Source organism: Spermophilus citellus, assembly GCF_964194105.1.
Source record: "Spermophilus citellus genome assembly, chromosome: 16".
In the NCBI taxonomy this organism is placed as follows: Eukaryota; Metazoa; Chordata; class Mammalia; order Rodentia; family Sciuridae; genus Spermophilus; species Spermophilus citellus.
This window is the reverse complement of record NC_138196.1, coordinates 65,647,396-65,665,947: the sequence shown is the minus strand read 5'-3', so window position 1 is coordinate 65,665,947 and position 18,552 is coordinate 65,647,396. Positions and strand designations below refer to the sequence as shown.

The window sequence follows — 18,552 nt, the reverse complement described above, 5'->3', positions numbered from 1 at the left end:
CTTAACAGTTGGTTAAATGAAAGGAACTTACTTTGCTTAGAAAAAAAAAAAAAACTTAGTTCTAGCAAAATTTAGGATATACACAGAATATAATAAAACTTTTAAACAATAAAATTTAAAAAATACTAACTATGGCCATGATTAATTTGTGATTTTCTCTTTAAAAGGCAACCGCACAGTTGAAATTGAGTAATGAATCATTTCTGAAAATTAACCTTTTACATGTTAGAACTTGGAAGTGTTTTCATAACTTTTTATGCAAAATCAAAACATCCCATATACTTTTTAAGATGGCAAAATAATAATAGTGATTTCGCACACTGTTAGGAACAATCGTCATTGCATGTCCTCTGAGGTAAGTACAGGGCAATCGCCTAGGGCAGGATGGAGACTACCATTTCTTTTAATTACCGACTGTGTCCCCCTAAACAAGACACTTTGTCTTAAAAAATGGCAAAAATAATTAACTAAATTATGGTTTAGTTACTAGAGGGTTTATTATGTAGCTCTAAAAACTGATGGTTAGCAGTACTGCAGTTATGGGCAGAAGGGCAAAATCATGTATGTAATGTCATTAATTCATAAGGAAAAAGAATGAAAGGGTATTTACCAAAATTATATGTGATGAGATTTAGGATCATTTATTCCCTTTTCAAGTCCTCTGGAGTGAAGAAAGGGTAAATTTTTTACAGGTACATGGACAAAGAAATATCCCAGATGAGTTCTAAAGGCAGCAATTCCAACGTATGTTTTATAGAAACAACCAGTAAAACTCAGCTAGGACTGTGGTCCCTGCCTGGGACTCCTGGTGAATCAAGGTGGACATTAGATACCATGTGTTCATTACCTAGATCTCTGGTCAGGCTAGGCAGGAGACACACATTTTTATGTCCTATCAAACTACTCAGAGAACCACAAACTACCCGTTCAGACAGGGAGGACTCAATAAATGTTCACTGATCTTTACAATCTTAGCTCCCTGAATGTTTTCCTTGTGGGTAACAAAAGGAAACTCTTAAATTCTCTTGAATAATAGATGGAGCATAAACTGCCCTACATAAAGTTCCTTACCTAATCTAGCCACTCTTTTTCACATGGCATCTCTGGCCCTATATTAAGCAGCTGTTGGTGGAGCTCAGAGGAGACCTGTCCTCGCTTTTAGAACATCAGGAGCCAGTGCCCATTTTTTCTTCTTTCATTGTGACAGAAAGAGAAGCAACCTTTTTTTTTTTTTTTTTTGTATGAAGCTGGTAACATTCAGAAGACAAGAAACCTACACCTTGGGACCTGCCCCACAATATTAAAAGACCAACAGATGAAAGCTACTCAAAAGCAGATCCAATGTAATCAGCAAGTCAGGAAGAAAGGATGGTGCTAAGCCACACAGTCATTCTCCTTTACTGACTTCTCAACAGTATCTCTAAATTTCACTGATAGAAATGAACTTACTTCAAAACTGAAGGGGAAATTGGGGTGTTATGAAATTTAACACTTCTCCCTTTCCAACTTCCCAACAATTGCCCTAAATTTCTTTTATAAACATTGATTATACTTTTTAATTTTAAAGGAAAAAATTCTTTCAAAAATATAAATGACAGAGTATTTCTTTTATATAAAGTCTTTGATTATTACATCAAAGACTATTATTTTGTCCTTCTGCTATCATTATTCTCTACAAAAAAAAGACTTTTAAGTTAAAAAAAAATCAAGTTAACACTGCTATTCTTAGTTACTGCAAGGGTCACCTTGTCAACTTCAAACCATGTACCTAAACCTCCATTTCTTCTTCTTTGGAACACAGATAATATCTTCCAGTCCCCTAACTCTGTAATGGAGGAAGCTAGAGATCCCACTTGTAAGACCATTTGTGCTTTCTGAGTCCTGTGCATTTGATCTTCTATGATCAAAGCTGTCAACACATAATATTCCTTAGCCAGAGGAACATATTCCTTCCATCCAAAAGTCTGTATCCTTTAGCCAACATCTCCCCAACCCTGCCCTCCTGCCTGTAAGTCTTTTACATATTACAAAAAAACAAACAGCATGGGTTGCCAGATCTAATCCGCAGAGTATGGCTACCATTATTTTGGCCTGGGAAAATTCTAAACTTGGCATAACCAAACACTCACTGAGACTGGTTTAAAAGGAAAAAAGAAAGAAAAATATCTAAGGTCACTGACTCTGAGGAATGTAACTCCCTGACATAACCCGGAGAAAACCCAATAAAACACATATCTAGATAGGGAATGATGGGAATATGAGCTGGAAAAATTTAAAGTGGGCAAAATCTACAAACTCGATTGTCTCTGGTTTAGAAACTGTGGTCCTACAAGTTCTTAGATTGTTCATTCATTCAAGCAATATTTAGTGAGTATCTACAATTAGCAGTTGCTGTGTGAGAGCCTCAGGAGATTGAGGTCAATGGCAAGGTACTGGCCATTGGAGCTCATTTTCTAATGGTGGAAGGAAGGATGGGGAACAGTTGGTAAGCAGATGGACAAATAATTTGAAATAGCTAGAAAAACGTGCTATGAAGGAATAATAATATGGTGGTAATAATTAGCCTTCACTTAAAAGCTCTTATAGGGTACCAGGCACTGTTCATTAGTACTACTGAAATTAATTTACCCTATGAAGATGTTTTATTATTTTAAACATGAGAAGACCAGGCCCAAAGTCACTCAGATACTTTGTGTTGGGGACCAAGACTTGAATCCTGGCTATCTCACTCCAAAGTCCAAGATTTCCCCTACCATCAACCAGAACATGTTTGAGATAAAGCAGTGAAAAGGAGAATTACCTTAGAGAAAGCCTGTCAGAAGAGTGAAGTGGGACACAAAGAATGGGAATTGTAGCCCTATTTCTGACAGTAACTCAAAAATAAAAACAGCTCTCTCTTAGGCCATTCCTACACGTTATCTGCACATAAGGAATGCTTATCTTACATATTATCTATGGCAAAGAAGCAAGTTGCTAGGTAACTTTTTATTATTGAAAAACCCAAGTGATATTTCAAACAAATGACAAAAAAAATCAAATAAAATAAGAAATTTAATAAAAATGTACAGTTCACTATAAACCTATAATACATACACAACAATGTTTGGAAAATGTCCAAAATCCCATATTTAGCACACTTCATTCAAACCTTATGAATGCTAACAATCATGTCATCCTTGTCCAAATAATTGCTACAACTGAATGAGTCGGCTCCAAATTAACAGGCTTGTTAAAATCTTCCATTCTATTGTACAGACAACTGGTATTTTTGAACAAAGAAAGAAGCAGGCTACTAATTTCTCTTTCTTTTATTATTATTTTTTTTTAACCGCACTCAAGTCTTTGACAAATATCCCCTTTGTATACACATCCTGGCATGGTGTCTTTCAAGGAAATTCTCACCACTTCCCAGCTAGCTCGAGTCAAGGACAAGTAAGTCTCAACAGAACCCAATCCACGCTATCTAAACCATGTCCACAAAGGACGTGATCAGAGAATCTCCAGAGGCGAAGGGTGAATGGGATCAAAGCAGAAGAACCCTCCTCATGGAGCTAGACAAGGACTCTAAGGGACAGAATTCAGGGCCACTTATATAGCCATTTTTTACTCAGTATCCAAACCAAGACAAACTCTTCTCTTCAGACCTTGAAGAGGTTTGTGTTTTACTTTAATAAGGAGATCCATATGCAAATCACAAAACTATCAATCCTCTTATCACTACAATGCAGGTGGAGATTAGAGCTCACAGTTACTACCTGAGTCAAGGGAGAAGAGAGAGGACCATGGAACACGGGAAGGCAGCATTTCTCACCATCTCAATCCTCCTGCTGCTCACCTCCAATGCTCAGCTTCTTTCAATCTGCGTACATTCCACACACAGCTCCACATCTAACCTCTGACCCACAGATTCCACTCCAGTTCTACAATCCTACCCCCAGGACCATCCTGTTCCGTTTCTGCCAAAAGCAAGGCCCTTGGACATTTCTATTACCAATGCCAACCAGGAGTAGTTGGAAGAGTCTCAGCTTCTGCGCACACACCTGTGCAAAGTCAGATGTGGCTCTGGAAACTCGGGAATGCATTTGGTGGTGATTCTCTCATTTGATCATCATCATGCTCTGGTATCTGGTGTAATCTGCGCTCCAAACTACTCTTCAAAATGCACAGTGGTGCTGAACCTTTTTGAAACAAACTATCTCTTTCCATCTTGTCAAAAACTCTGGGAGTTAACTGCTTTTGGCAGCAATGTGGAAAAAGCAAAAGCACCTCACCCTGATGGAGCCTTAAATGTCTGTTCATAAGATACAAGAAAACTACTCACAAATGAATTTTTGTACCATGGCCTGCTTTTATTTTGGAGACTATCTGGGCTCTAAAGTGGGCCAAATAAGATTAGGTTTATAGAGTAAGAAAAAGACCATTATTTAGGAAATAGTCCTGGTTTTCGATTCTTAGAGTTTCCTTTTCTGCATCTGATAGTGCCCTGGAAGGCATTCCGCACTACTGAAATAGGTGGATTTTAATAGGCTGAGATTGAAATCTGCCGCTACTTCAATTGCCTGAGGGCTAACCCTGGTGCCACTAATCCCCAGATGCTTTGCTCCCCACCAGGAGCGTCAATCTGATGACTTGACACCAAAGAAACGTTGATCGGCTCCTAGACATAAATGAGTTGTTTACCACATCTCAACTAGAAAAAAAAATGTGATTCAAATAAGGAAAATGCTCACTTGGAAGGAAAAAGGGCAAAAAACTGAAAATGCTTTTCAGTTGGGCAGAAGCTCACCTTTCCAATTTAAGTCAGAGTCAATAATCCTAATGACTCAAGTGCCTGTTGACTCTAGACTTGCCATGGGTGGGGTGTCTTCTGACTATCTACACAATTCTTCACCTGCCCTATAACAAAAATATAGCAATACCTTTTCATGCCTCACAAACCAAGTATCCCCATGTGATATTGATAATACCTAACAAGTAAAGACAGGCTTTTATTACTAACCTTGCGCTTACTCATGCTCTTTAGCATAGCTATTCAAATACTTGGAAATGCTTGTAGTTTTCCATAACCCACAGTCAGAATATATAAATAACATGCAAAAAAAGATTGACTGTTAAGAATTTTTTCCTGTTGTTTACTTTCAAAGGAGGAAACAATTTCAATCAACAGGAAGGGTATGGATAAAATTCAAGACTCATATACATGGTTTGAATTACTTCCTTGGATATACAGTAGTGAAACTGATTTTTTTTTTTTTTTTTAACTCTGGCAATCTCCTGTCTAAGGAAGAAATTTAATGCTGGCTACGATGACATAATTTGTCATTTTAATATTCAGAATCATGCCAAAATAAATGCTTCAGATAAAAAGATGACAAAACAAATGATTTTTGTATCTTACATACTGAAGATACATGCTTTGAAATTTTCCAACAGAATCACTTTCAATTCCCCCAGCAATGCTCTCTCTTACTTTCTGGCTTTTGCACATGCCATCATTCCTTCCTGGGTATTCTTTCTGCTATAAAATGCACCCTTTCCATCTCTCCAGTGAACCTCCATCGGCCCAGCACACAGATCCCTTCGGTCTCTGACCGAAGCACCTTTGTATGATTGTCGGGGGCTGTGGTTGCTTCATTCTTGGAAAATTCCTTTGATTTTGTTTTCAGCAAGAAATGTTTATTATTGAAGGGCATTTAGTTTATGATACACAATGTCATGGAAGCCTACTGTAAATTGTAACTTTCTAGCTCATTTTTAACTTGTGCTTGTGATAGTCAGCTTTCCATGGCTCTGACCAAAATACGTGACAAGAACAAATCAGGAAAGGAAGTGTTTACCTTGGTCCAGGGTGTCAGAGGTCTCAGTCCACAGAGAGCTGAGTCCGTTGCTCTGGGCCCAAGGCAAGGCAGCACATCATGGGGGAAGGGAGAGATGGAGGGAAGCTGCTCTCCTCATGGCAGCCAGGAAGCAGACAGGGAATGAGGAAGGGGCAGAGGGAAGATGAACATACCCAAGGCCTGCCCCCAATACCCCACCTTCTCCAGCCAAGCCCCACCTGCCTATGGTTACCACCCAGTTAGTTCATTCTAGTTTCACTAACTAGGTTACATCTCTTGTAATCCAATTTCTTCTCTGAATATTCCTTTATTAACATGGAAGCTTTTGGGGGAAACTTATATCCAAACCATAACAGCTTTTCTTTAAAATAACAGAACTATGTTACTTTACGCATGTTCTTTTTTTTTAATATTTATTTTTCAGTTTTCGGTGGACACAACATCTTTATTTTACTTTTATGTGGTGCTGAGGATCGAACCCAGCGCCCCGAGCATGCCAGGCAAGTGTGTTATAGCTTGAGCCACATCCCCAGCCCTATGCATGTTCTTTAAAAAGAAAGCCTGGCCACAAGCTTTTGGAGTCATGATAATTAAAAAGGGAGAGGGAAGCTAAGAAGTTGCTGGGATATGATAAAGATTTATATAACAAATGTTTATTAAAGGTCTTGGCTATGAGTCACTATTTTGTTCTGATGATGTGGCAGATAATGAAAGAGATAAGCACATAAACAAACACATTAATCTTCCACCTTACTCAGGAACTTCATTAACTTTCTGATCCTGGAACTGGCAAATGGAATAGAACACCTGGAAACAGTACAGGTGATGGACAGAAGGTGTAGAGTACCTTCAACCGACACAGGAATGCTCTGAGCAGGAAGATGAAGTAAAGAGTTTGAAACATTCTGCAATCTTCAGTAACTGAAGGACAGAATGAAGTTTTCCTAATTCTTCCAGTGATCCAGGAGAAGGCATTTCTGAGGCTGCTTTGTGCCATGACGACTCCTGAAGGCTGGTATTGCGTAATTAAGATTTACTTACTAAGCTGAACACTAACGCAATTCATGAGTCTACAGGTTAACTTACCTCAACGTAGGAAATCGGAAATATTCCTATTTTGTCTGCCAACATTCCTTCAGCCCAGTTTTCATCCACTCTGCGGATCACAGTCAGAACATCATCCTGGAGAAAGAACAATCATTAGGCTCCCTGATCCCTTTATCAGTTCATTTTCCTTTGCAATAAAGAACTCAAGTTTCAAGAGTAGATGAGTAAAAATGTTGTGACATATCTTTATACACATTCAAACTCTGCATGAATTAAATGATAATCACCCATCAACCTGGCGTTCTATTAGTTGTAAAACCACAAACTTTGACACAAAGGGTTGGCCTCTTATTTTATTTAGTTCCATAAACTGCAACCTCAAATTCTATCTGCCTGAGCACCTTGAATTTCTGTTTAAATTGATTCTCAGAGGCCTGGCATGGTGGTGCATGCCTGTAATTCCAGTGGCTCTGGAGGCTGAGGCAGGAGGCTTGTGAGTTCAAAGCCAGCCTCAGCAACTTAGAGAGCCCCTAAGCAACTTAGTGAGACCCTGCCTCTAAATAAAATACAAAAAAGGCCTGAGAATGTGACTCAGTGGCAAAGCACCTATGGGTTCAATTCCTGCTACAAAAAAAAAAAAAAAAGAAATTGGTTCTCAGATGCTTCTCACTTTCTGATAACACACCAAAGGCCCATTCAAACACATATCCGACTGCTTTTTTTTTTTTAACAAAGCCATAATATTTTGCTTAAAATTCCAAACCATTCAGTAAATATATTGCAGGTGCTATTATGCAAATAAACTTACATATAAAATAAGGAAATAATGTCATCTCATCTATTATTCATGATTCAGTATTGTAAAATCCCTGAGTGGCACATACATACTTTAAAGTGGCTTAAAATAAATGTAGGTTCTAAATATGAAAAACATTCCATGTAGAACATCAACCTAATTATCTTTCATAGAAGAAGTTTATGTGCAAAATTACATTTCTTGTGACTTAAAGCAGACTACTTCTAGGTATTTTTAGAAGCACAGTGAGATAGCTCACACAAAACTCTTTTTCCAAGAGAAAACACCAGCCACGTTCCACACACAGAAGAATATCTGGTAAATTCATCCCAACTTTACCTTTGCGAATGGAAGGCAATCTTTGTCTGCTTCCTTGTCTTTCACTTCAAAGTCATAAAGTGCTTTGCACTGAGGTGGGGGCTGAGGTAATGGTTTAATAATCTGCACAAAGTTGGTAGGGAAAAAGCCATGGATTCCGTTGACTTCCCCATGGTACCAGTTTTCATCAACTTGTCGTCGCAAAATGATGATGTCACCTTTGCTGAATTTAAGGTCTCCAGGCTCCTTTCCTTCGTAGTTATATAATGCTTTGGCACATGGTAACTGAGGTATACCCTTAAAGAAAAAGACAAATATCAATGAACACTCCAGAAATGTTCATCAAAATATAACTTTACTGGGCTGGGGATATGGCTCAGTAGGTAGAGTGCTTGCCTCGAAGACACAAGGCCCTGGGTTCAATCCCCAGCACCACCAAAAAAAAAAAAAAAAAAAAAAAAAAAAAAAAAAAAAACCAGAAAAAAATGTGTATATATCTCCTTACTGTCACTATTTTTAAATCAAGGTCAAATCCACACTTTGCCCTTTGAAAAGAACATCTTATGTTAAAAACAAACAAACAAACAACAACAACAAAAAAACTATGTGTCCCATCAATAAAGAGCAAATACAAAATAAACATCCATAGTAAGATAAGAAGACATCCATGCACCAGCTACAATGTAGCCTTCTATTCCCAAGTTTAATTTAGTGGGGGCCTTTCCTTGTTTGTCTGGGATCATTATTACATGAAAATGTGACTTCTGAGTATAATTCTCTGACATGAAATTCAAAAACTCATAAAAGGTCCATATTAAGTATTTTAATCATCAGAATAAATTATAAGCACTGAGAAGAAAATTTAATCAGAAGTATAATTCATCAATTCACTAATTGTTCTTAAGCTTGACTGATAAAAATCAGAGATAGGGCTGTGGGCAAAACTTTTCCTGATGCTGCTTTTTTTTTTTTTATTATTATTGGTTGTTCACAACATTACAAAGCTCTTGACATATCATATTTCATACATTAGATTCAAGTGGGTTATGAACTCCCAATTTTACCCCAAATGCAGATTGCAGAATCACGTTGGTTACACATCCACAATTTTACATAATGCCCTATTAGTAACTGTTGTATTCTGCTACCTTTCCTATCCCCTACTATCCCCCCTTATGTTGCTTTTAATGTGGGTAGGAGATTTTATTCTTTTGTGAATTCAATAGGTATTTATTTAGGGCTTAGTCTCCGCCTGAGTCTGGAATGTGACTGTGAGTAGGACACAGTTCCTGTCCTCTCATAGTTTATAATCGGTACATGTTCAGGCACATGGTCTGGTGTACCTTAAGATTAGTCAACTTTGCTCTCTCCTCATTAGAGAACACTGTTAGGCTGATAAGATAAGACAGGGGGGTTTAAATGTTGCTGCACTGAATTATGGTTTTGAATGACAGGTTTTGAATGGTGTGTACCCCCAAGGCAATTGAATTAAATGAGTTCAATACAATACTTCCCGATGGCATTAGTGGGGCCCATTCTTGAGCATTAGTTGTCATTTTAAGATCTCTGGCCTCTCTGGAACACTGCTGCCAATCATTGATTCAGAGAATAAATGGAAAATCAAACATGACTATAATAATTCAATGAGCTAGATTACAGGTTCCTGTTTCTCACGTCCTCAATCATTTATTCACTCATCTAGAAAACACTAAATTTAACATCTTATCAAGCTTTTTACCTCTTACCAGGCTCTGTATTAGTGTTGAGAATTTAATGAGAAATAAAGCACAGTTCTTTTCCTTAGAAATAATGACAACACAGTTTATTAAATGCAATGTAAAGATATGCAACTGTTTGTGGGGGCAGAAACACTGAGGTTTGAGGGATGAAAAAAAATTACTTTATTCATTTATTTATTTTTAAGCCTTTATTTTATTTATCTATTTATTTTAATGTGGTGCTGAGGATCGAACCCAGGGCCTCACATGTGCAAGGCAAGTGCTCTACCACTGAGCCATGACCCCAGCCCCTGGGAAAATTAAACACTTCCCTACTCTTAAAGAATAATAGGAGCTAAAGAGAGAAAGTTGGAGTAGAAGAATAAAAAGAAAAGTGAGAACATTCCAGGCAGAGGAGATAGCTCCAGCAAAGATGGGGAAGTGAGAATCAGATGATGTGCAGAACGACTAGGGTTTGTAAAGAACGCAGTGTTCTTGTGTGGGAGTCAAGGAGCATAAGCAATGTGAGAGGTAGACAGAGGCCAATGGATGGAGGGTCTGGAATAACACGCTAAGGACTTTGGATCTGTGTGTCCTTCCAACAATGTAGTCACCCATGGGTCTGAAGCACACAGATGGACATGGTGTGACCCTGTGCAGACCGGTAAGCCAGGCAGTAGAATAGAAAATGTGAAGTGGGCAGGTGGGCAGACAGCTATGTAGCTATGTGCAATGTACAAGCCTAAAACAGTTGATTTTTTAAAAAATAGTTTAATGTTTTCAAGAAAGGACTTCAATAATGTATTACTCATATTGCTTCTTCATACTCCCCCTTCCTTCAACAAACATAGATAAAGGTTTAACATCCTGGATGTTAACAGAGTTTCACAGTATGGTTTTCAGTTACTGTTTGGTTCTCACTCAGAGATTTAGAGACTGGACTACCCATAAGCCAAACTTTTTTGCTAAATATTTTTGGGTGGCTTCAGAGGAATAGTAATTCCTGCTCTCAAAACGCTCCTGGGAGTCGTTTTGCCTTGGCTTGGTCCACGTAATGCTGTGGTTGGTTAGTTAAAGCTGTTCTGAGGGGCCAATGTCCCAGGAAAACAAGATCTGAGCCTTTCAGAAGTAACTGATGCCCTCTTGACTTCTGGACCCTGCTTTAAGATCTGGTCTCTAATGACATGACTCCTGTCAGTCAGCCTTGACATAATCTTGTAAGCAGTTCTGCTGTGCCCTTTGGTCCCTCCAGCAAGGAGGTGCCCTTCAGGAGCTGGTCCCTCACAGTGCTACGAACTTTGCTCATTATTTCACTTAGCATTTGTGGAAGGGAGAATTTTAATTTTTGTCTAATCTCACATATGCTTCATTCCATTCTCTATTACATACTTCTTGAAGCCTGGTTACCACAGCTTATCAATATTTCCCAAGATAGGTTTAAGGAAATAACAACAAAATAACACCACAATAAGTACCATAAGGGGGAAGAGATAGAGAACTGACCAAAGAATGAGAGAGCTACGTTAACTCTTGTCTGTAGCCAAAGAGACTATGACCACGTGGTGGAGGGAACTAATTAGTTGGGAGCACGGACTCCACTGCTTGAACACCATCTCAGTGACTGTGGGATCTTGGGCAGCTTAACCTCTCTTTTCCTCAATTGCTTCACCTGGTTGTTGTAAGGATTTAGTGAATTCATGTATATAACCCCCTCAAATGGCCCAGAAGGCAGTAAAGGCTACAAGCATGAACTATGGTCCTCATCATCACCATCATCATCATTATCACCCAGTGGGAAAAGCCTGGTCACCAGTGAAATGGGGCACCTGACAGTATATTTCTCTCTCTGCAGCTGGATGCTTTTCCTTTTGGATGGATTCACATAACAATCACATTTTTAACATATACTCACTGAATAACAATGCAAAGAATGTTCCTCCTAGGAAGTGTTCGGGATTTTGAAATGTGCATTTCTGAAGCACACATTTGTTTTCTGAGTAGAATCCATTCATCTTCTGGTTGAACAGAAGAAATTACAAATTCACTGACATGCACCGTTTAATAGGGGATGGCATTTTAGATGTGGCTGTAGTTCATCTTGACAGGGCTAATGTAAGGCATTGGAAGCCTGCATGAATTAATTGAAAATCCTATTACAAACTCGGTGACAAATAACTCTATTCACCATTATGGCCTGTTCTCTCGATTTTTTTTCCCCACCTCAATTAGCTCTATTTGGCCCACTCTGCCCAAATTAATGCCAGCTAGATTCATGCACCAAGATACAGATTTAGGGCTCTTAGAAACCATTCTGAATTGCTCCTTGAAGAGATCTATAAAATTTCAGGCGGCCCACAGTATGGTTCTTTTGTGACATGCTGATGTGGGAACTGAGGGAATTTATTTCTTTATAGATCACTTCCACAGAACAGTGGCCTAATGGACTTACGAACTTTTCCACAAAGCAGATCTATGAAGTGCTCCTACAATCATCATGTATTCTTAACAGATTGAGTGACAAGGAGAAAACTTATGATGAGAACAGAGATACACGATACGACCAGCCTAGAATTTCATCTCTGTGATGCAACCAAAAATTCATTAATTCACACTGACTTGTTAAATGTTAACTGCTAGGGTTATTTCAACGATCAATAACCATAGAAACAAAATTCTAAAGCTTATGGCAATCTAACCCAAGAGTAGGCATGTGTGCATCTGGCAGTGTTTTTCTATGGTGTTCTTTTTCAATTAAATTCTAAGAGACTAAAAAGCCAGCTTGTGTCAAATTTCTCAAAAGAAGGTTTCCCACATTAAATAAAACAAATTCTATTCTGATTTCAAATCAAGCAAAGTTCAGTGATCTTTAGAAGTCTTATTCCCACACAGACTGAAGATGATTAAGGGTAAATGGTTAAACAACTTGGAACAGCAATAAAAGAACACATTTTCCTTCTGCAACATCTGAAGGATAAAGCCAAAACAATTGGTTTGAAAACCTAGTACTGCTCTTCCGGGTAAAATATGTCCGGGGCCCAGGGAGGCAATGCCTTCTCATTCATCTCCTTAGAAAGGTCTGAGCCGTGTCAACACTCGGCCCTCTGCCCTCCGTGCCTTCAACAGCCTTTCCAAACTGCTGCTTTTCTTCTGGACCCTCTCATCAGGCCACGGCCCCTGAGGATCTGCAGAGCTTACGTTTCACTTGGAGACTTTCACTTGGCTACACATGAAAGGGAGGCTTAAAGGAGAGAAAGTCAGAGAGAACCCGACGCTACAGTGTAACCTTGGGTGTGTGGCTGTCACTCATGCTGCCAGCTTTATTAAAAAGCTTGGCAATTCAGGCAAAGTAGTAAAACAATTCTGCACCTAAAGTAACTTAGTAAACACTGCATTGTTTTGCTCATTTAAAAAAAAAATGAGGCATGAGAGTGGACCAGATTTATTTTTCAAATCATTTTTGCTTCTAAATTATACATGCAGGTTGTCCTATGTATCAGACATTAAAATCCTCATGTGATATGCCCACAAATATCTTTGATTAAATGCTTTTCACTTCCATTTCTGTGCTATCAAGTGTATTCCAATATATCTGGCAAAAATGCTGCTTGACGTGCTAGCTGCTATTCTAACAGGTAAATAAAACATTCACTGCCAATTTATTTTATAGACTTTAAATGCCAATGCCAAGATATGCATGCAAGACAGCTTCTCTAAATTCAAATTCCTTCATGCATTTCTTACTGCTCCATAAAGTAAAAAAGATTCAATGACCTACTAAAAAGAAAATCTAGAAGACACTCATATAGTGTGAACAGCTATAAAATGTGTATAACTTAAAACTTTAGTTATATCTGAATTGGCACAAACTCTGCCTGATTCCAACTTGAGTTTCAAAAACTTTCCAGAAAGAACTGAGGCCCAAGGAAATCGCCGAAATAGAAAAGCACCACACACAGTATGGTAATGAGCAGTAAGACAGGGTTGAGGAAAGAATTATTTTAAAAGTCCTTTGTACAACAATAGATATGCTATGATGGGTTTTCCCTACAAAGTAAAATACCTATAAAGATATGACAAGAGTATTTCATGAAAATACTGATTCTTTAACAGTGAATAAGTCTTGAACACTGTTCTCAAGATGTCCGGGTGAAATGTTTCGATCTCAATATTGCAAATTCCAAGATGATTATTGTAAGTTATTTTTTCCAAAGCAATATCAAAAGGAATGAAGGATCTATAATCCCATTATAGTCCACCTTTTATTTGTTCTTTCCTTTAACATTTACTTGTGGAGAGGATTGTGCTGGGAATTTTTATCTGATAATCATTTTCTTAAGCTTCCATCTCCCACTCACTCCAAATGTGCCACATATAGAAATTTCCAATCAAACTAACACAATTCTACCAACACTTTGGGGATAGCAGTTGTAAATAAATAGCATTTAAGAAAAATGTTTCCTCATAATAATTATTCTCTTTCCCCCTCCTATTCTCCTATTCTATTATCCAGTACACCCCCCTCCCTTGTTATACTCTGATCAGCTTTATCTGATCTTAGTGTCTGGACAGCCCTTCTCTACTCCAGATCTGGTTCCAATTTTACCCTGGCTCAAGAATGTGTGGGATGATCAAGACCAGCCTGAGCGGGTACCCAGGAGCCCAGTTTGAAAACAGTGTTGTAAATGAAGATGTGAACTATGGGGTATTGTTTAGGAAAATACTTTACTTAAGAGCTTGGGGGAGGGGGTGGCACTAGAAATCAGGGAGAGGTAGGAAGAGAACCAGCAAAATATAACCATAGTAGCAAAAATAATTCCTCAAACATGGTCTTGTCCACACCAACCGTGTCTTTACAAGCTAGAGATAAATCTCTTAAATCAAATTAATGATCTAAATCATGAGTTTTATGGCCCTCCACTTGGATTGACCGTTCTACCTCATATTTTTCATCCTCAGCAAGCAAACCAGGCTTCTGTCATCACCTCCAATCTCAAGCATGCCATTCCTCCTCCTGCTTGAGAACAACCCATCTTTCCTCTCTTTTCCTCTCTTCAAAGGTCCCTGGTACTTGTAAATATGCATCATTATACATCTACAGTTGGTAATTATGTGGCATTTCTTTCCCTTGCATTTCTGTCTATCTAGGATGGCTGCTTCTATTGTCTGGACGCAGGTATAAATGTTAAGAGCAGAGATCTGATTCTTGTATAGGTCAAGAGGACATACTGTTTCCTCAAATATAAGGGTCACTTGTCCTTCAGGACCCAACTCAGGCACTGCTTCACTGAAGAAGGTTCTCCCAAACCTTCCCCCACCTAAGTGTGATGAGGGTGCTGCTCTTATGTACACCCAAAGTCTTATACATGCTACTATTATGTCTTTTACCTCACTCCATTTACAACCTGCTTCCCCCTGCTAGAACGCAACCTCCTGAATATCCGGGACTATATGTCATTCATCTTGACATCATAAGCACCTACCTCAGCATCTGAATAAATTCTTGCTGGATGGGTAAATGAGAACACAAATGTTATCTCCAGTGGGCTAAGCACTAAGTTGTGGATGAATAAGTGGAAAAATTCTATATCCAAAGGAAAAGCAACTAAAAAGACAATTCTATAGATAGTTAGGTTTGCCATCGTTGAATATACTGCCATCAATCTATATAATATATTGCTATCATCGAATGTTGCACGACATACACAATCATATATATATGTGTTCATAGGTACACCTCATGAAGGCATACTGTTAGTCTCTCCTTACTGTCTCTGATGTACACAGTGCATGATGGACACTCTATTCTGAAACATTTGAGGAGTAGGAAAATTGAAGAAGAAATTCCATTCATATTCCCTGAGGCTTCTGGGGAAACCTGGAGCACACTAAGGTGCTCCAGAAAAACCCAGGGAGATGTGAGCAAGTTCTGCTAATGGGTGTCTACTGCCACGGGCCCTAGAAACATGACCAAAGGTATCATACATTCTGGACATGGGCACTTGAGTGTTTTATACTAAGAAAACTGCTGGCATTTGAAAAATGTGAAACAAATTATATAGTAACCGCAGTAAACAAATATTTTCCTTACAAACTCATATAGTAGTTGTGAGAAAATAGTCATGTAGCTGATACACAATTTTTTTCCTTGGACGGTCTTGACAAGGGAGTGTCCAACTGACAGACAAATCATTAAAGAAAACAAATCTTATGGATTGCTGTAAGGGAAAAGAGCTGTTGAGAACACAATTCACTGAAGTAAAATTCAGGAAGTTCATGTCATTCACTGCCCTGAATATTAGTTTTCTGTTTCATTACATGTTTGATTACAATAGTAGTTTGCAGAGAACAGGAAATGTTACTGGGAAAATTCCCTACAGTAACTTGAGTTACCAGCTTGAGGACTCAAGGCAGGATGGGAGTGTTTCCTAGTAAAAGGTCATGTTTCTACCTATTTGGAAACAGTTTGACTCCTGGTAAAGAATCTGCCCTTTTCCTGCCTCCACCCAGTGCTAAGCCTCCCACCTGACCCTGGGGCTCAGGGTTATGCAGCTAGACAGGGAAGAATGACCACATTTAGAAACTGCATGAAAAGTCTTTTATCTAATCCTTACAGAAACCAATGAAGGTAGGAAAAATCAGAAATACACAGGAGAAGGGCACATGAGAATAGGTTTTAATATTTAAGAGGTCAGATAAGGCCTCAGTTAAATTTAATTACCTGGTTTCTGGGGTTTTGTTCAGTGTTTTCAATGTTAATACCTTGGAGAAAAAATGCTCACATAATTTAAACATACCATTAAATGGGAAAGGCAGTTGGAACTTTCAGAATTAAAACAACATTGGAATAGGCCCACACATATACCGACAACTGACAAAAGTGCCAAGGCAATCTAATTGGGGAAAGTCCACCTTTCCAAAAGAAGATTCTGGAACAATTAAAAACTCAAGGGGAAGGGGTTGACCCCAGCCTTACACTGTGTAGAGAAATTAACAAGAGATGAATCCCATAATCAAATGTGAAAACCAGAAGTTTTCTAGAAGACAAAATAGAAAAGTTATCTTAGTGACAGGGTAAGCAAAACAAAACAAAACAAACAAGAAAACCCTAACCATAAAAACTGATGCATGGGACTTCTTCAAAATTGAAAAATTCTGTTCATCAAAAGACACAATGAAGAAAACAAAAATATAAGCCACAGATTAGGAAACTATTTTTAATGCTTCTATTTGACAAAGACTCACATCCAGAAATAAAAGGAACGCCCACAAATCAACAACAAACAAAACTTCAACTTAAAAACGGGCAAAAGATTTAAAAATATATTTCAAAAAGAAAGATAAATGTATTGCAATGAAAGGGACCCAACATCATTAGTAATCACGGAAATGCAAAAAACAACCACAATAAGGTTATTCACATCCATGAGAATGATTAAAACGTAAACAATGACAACAGGAAATGTTCAACAACGCGGAGCACCAGAACTCATGTTTATTGCCAGTAGGAGTCTAAAACTGCTTGACAATTCTTATAAAGTTATATATACATCTACTCTATGACCTAACAATTTCAATCCTAGGTATTAACCCAAGAGAAATGAAAACACTGTGTCTATACAAAGACTTGCACAAAAATGCTCATTGTACCAGTATTCATAAGACCCAAACTGGAAAGAACTCAAATGTCCACCAATAGAAGAATAAACAATGGATCCCACTCAACTATTTAAAAGTGTGTGTTTGGGGGGGGGGGGGTATAGGTTTAGTTCAGTGGTCAAAGATACACACAAATTTCTGATATGTGATATGTGTGAGTGAAAATAATCACAATAAATACCATATGATTATATTGATGTGACATTCAAGAATAGGTTAAGACAAGTCAATTGTGAGAGAAACCAGAACAGCAGTGGTCCCTGTGAGATGGGGAATGAGTGGCAGGGCCTTGAGGAAAATTTCTGAGACTCTGACTATATTTTGCATCTTGCTAGGATATTGGTTACCCAGGTATAGAAATGTATCAAAAATCATTAGCTGTACATTTAAGACCTGATTCACACATGCAAATGTATCTCAGTATAAAAATGTTTTATACACATAATCCAGTTAGAAGCATTTAGGGAAAAAAATATAATCAAATATAGCAGATATGTCACTATGTATGTACACCCAAGTATCACAGTGAATTCCAAGCTACATTTGCAAAGAACAGAATGGCAAAACTGCAGAAACAAAAAATCTGGAGTCCAAGGGTGCAGAGATTAAAGAGCTGAAGGAAGGCCACTTTTCCAACAGTAAATGCACCTCTAAACAAACAGGGGTGTGCATAATGTGATGTCTCAGCTACAACCTAACCCTGCACTAAGCACAGTCAGCCTCCCACTAGATGTCCAGGACACCTTCTGAATCCACAAACAAAAGGAACAGAAAAGCCGTGTAGTCACTGGGGAGAAATAAAGATGATGAAAAGTGCTGGAAAATATTATGATGGATAAGTAGATGGTTAGTAAATTTCACAGTGATAAAATTAAAATTTCAAATACTATGAAAAGGGCTTACACAAAGAGAGTAAGACCAGTTCATATTCACTGAAGAAAATAAAAATGCAGACTTTGACAGATGTATGTATTATTCAAGTTGGATAAAAGAACTTCCTGGCAGAGAGGGTTGTTAAATATTGCAATGGATCATTATATCTCTTTCACTGGAGGCATTTCAAAACAGGACAGTCTCACAAGTTTGGTTCTGCCCAAAGGCAAAAGAAGAGATTGACTTATGATCTCTAGTAATACCATGATTTCTATGGCAATCAAATGATTGGGGAAAAAACAATTCT

General features: G+C 38.2%; 1 protein-coding gene across 1 annotated transcript in view; it reads right to left on the bottom strand.

Moving 5' to 3' along the window:
- The window catches only part of SH3RF1 (SH3 domain containing ring finger 1), a 167,684-nt gene that overhangs the window by 52,180 nt on the left and 96,952 nt on the right, over positions 1-18,552 (bottom strand). The window contains exons 3-4 of the mRNA XM_081269023.1: positions 8,020-8,295; positions 6,924-7,019 (exon numbers count right to left, since the gene is read on the bottom strand). Of these exons, the coding sequence (XP_081125149.1) occupies positions 6,924-7,019; positions 8,020-8,295 (372 nt within the window). The remainder of the gene's footprint in view (positions 1-6,923; positions 7,020-8,019; positions 8,296-18,552) is intronic.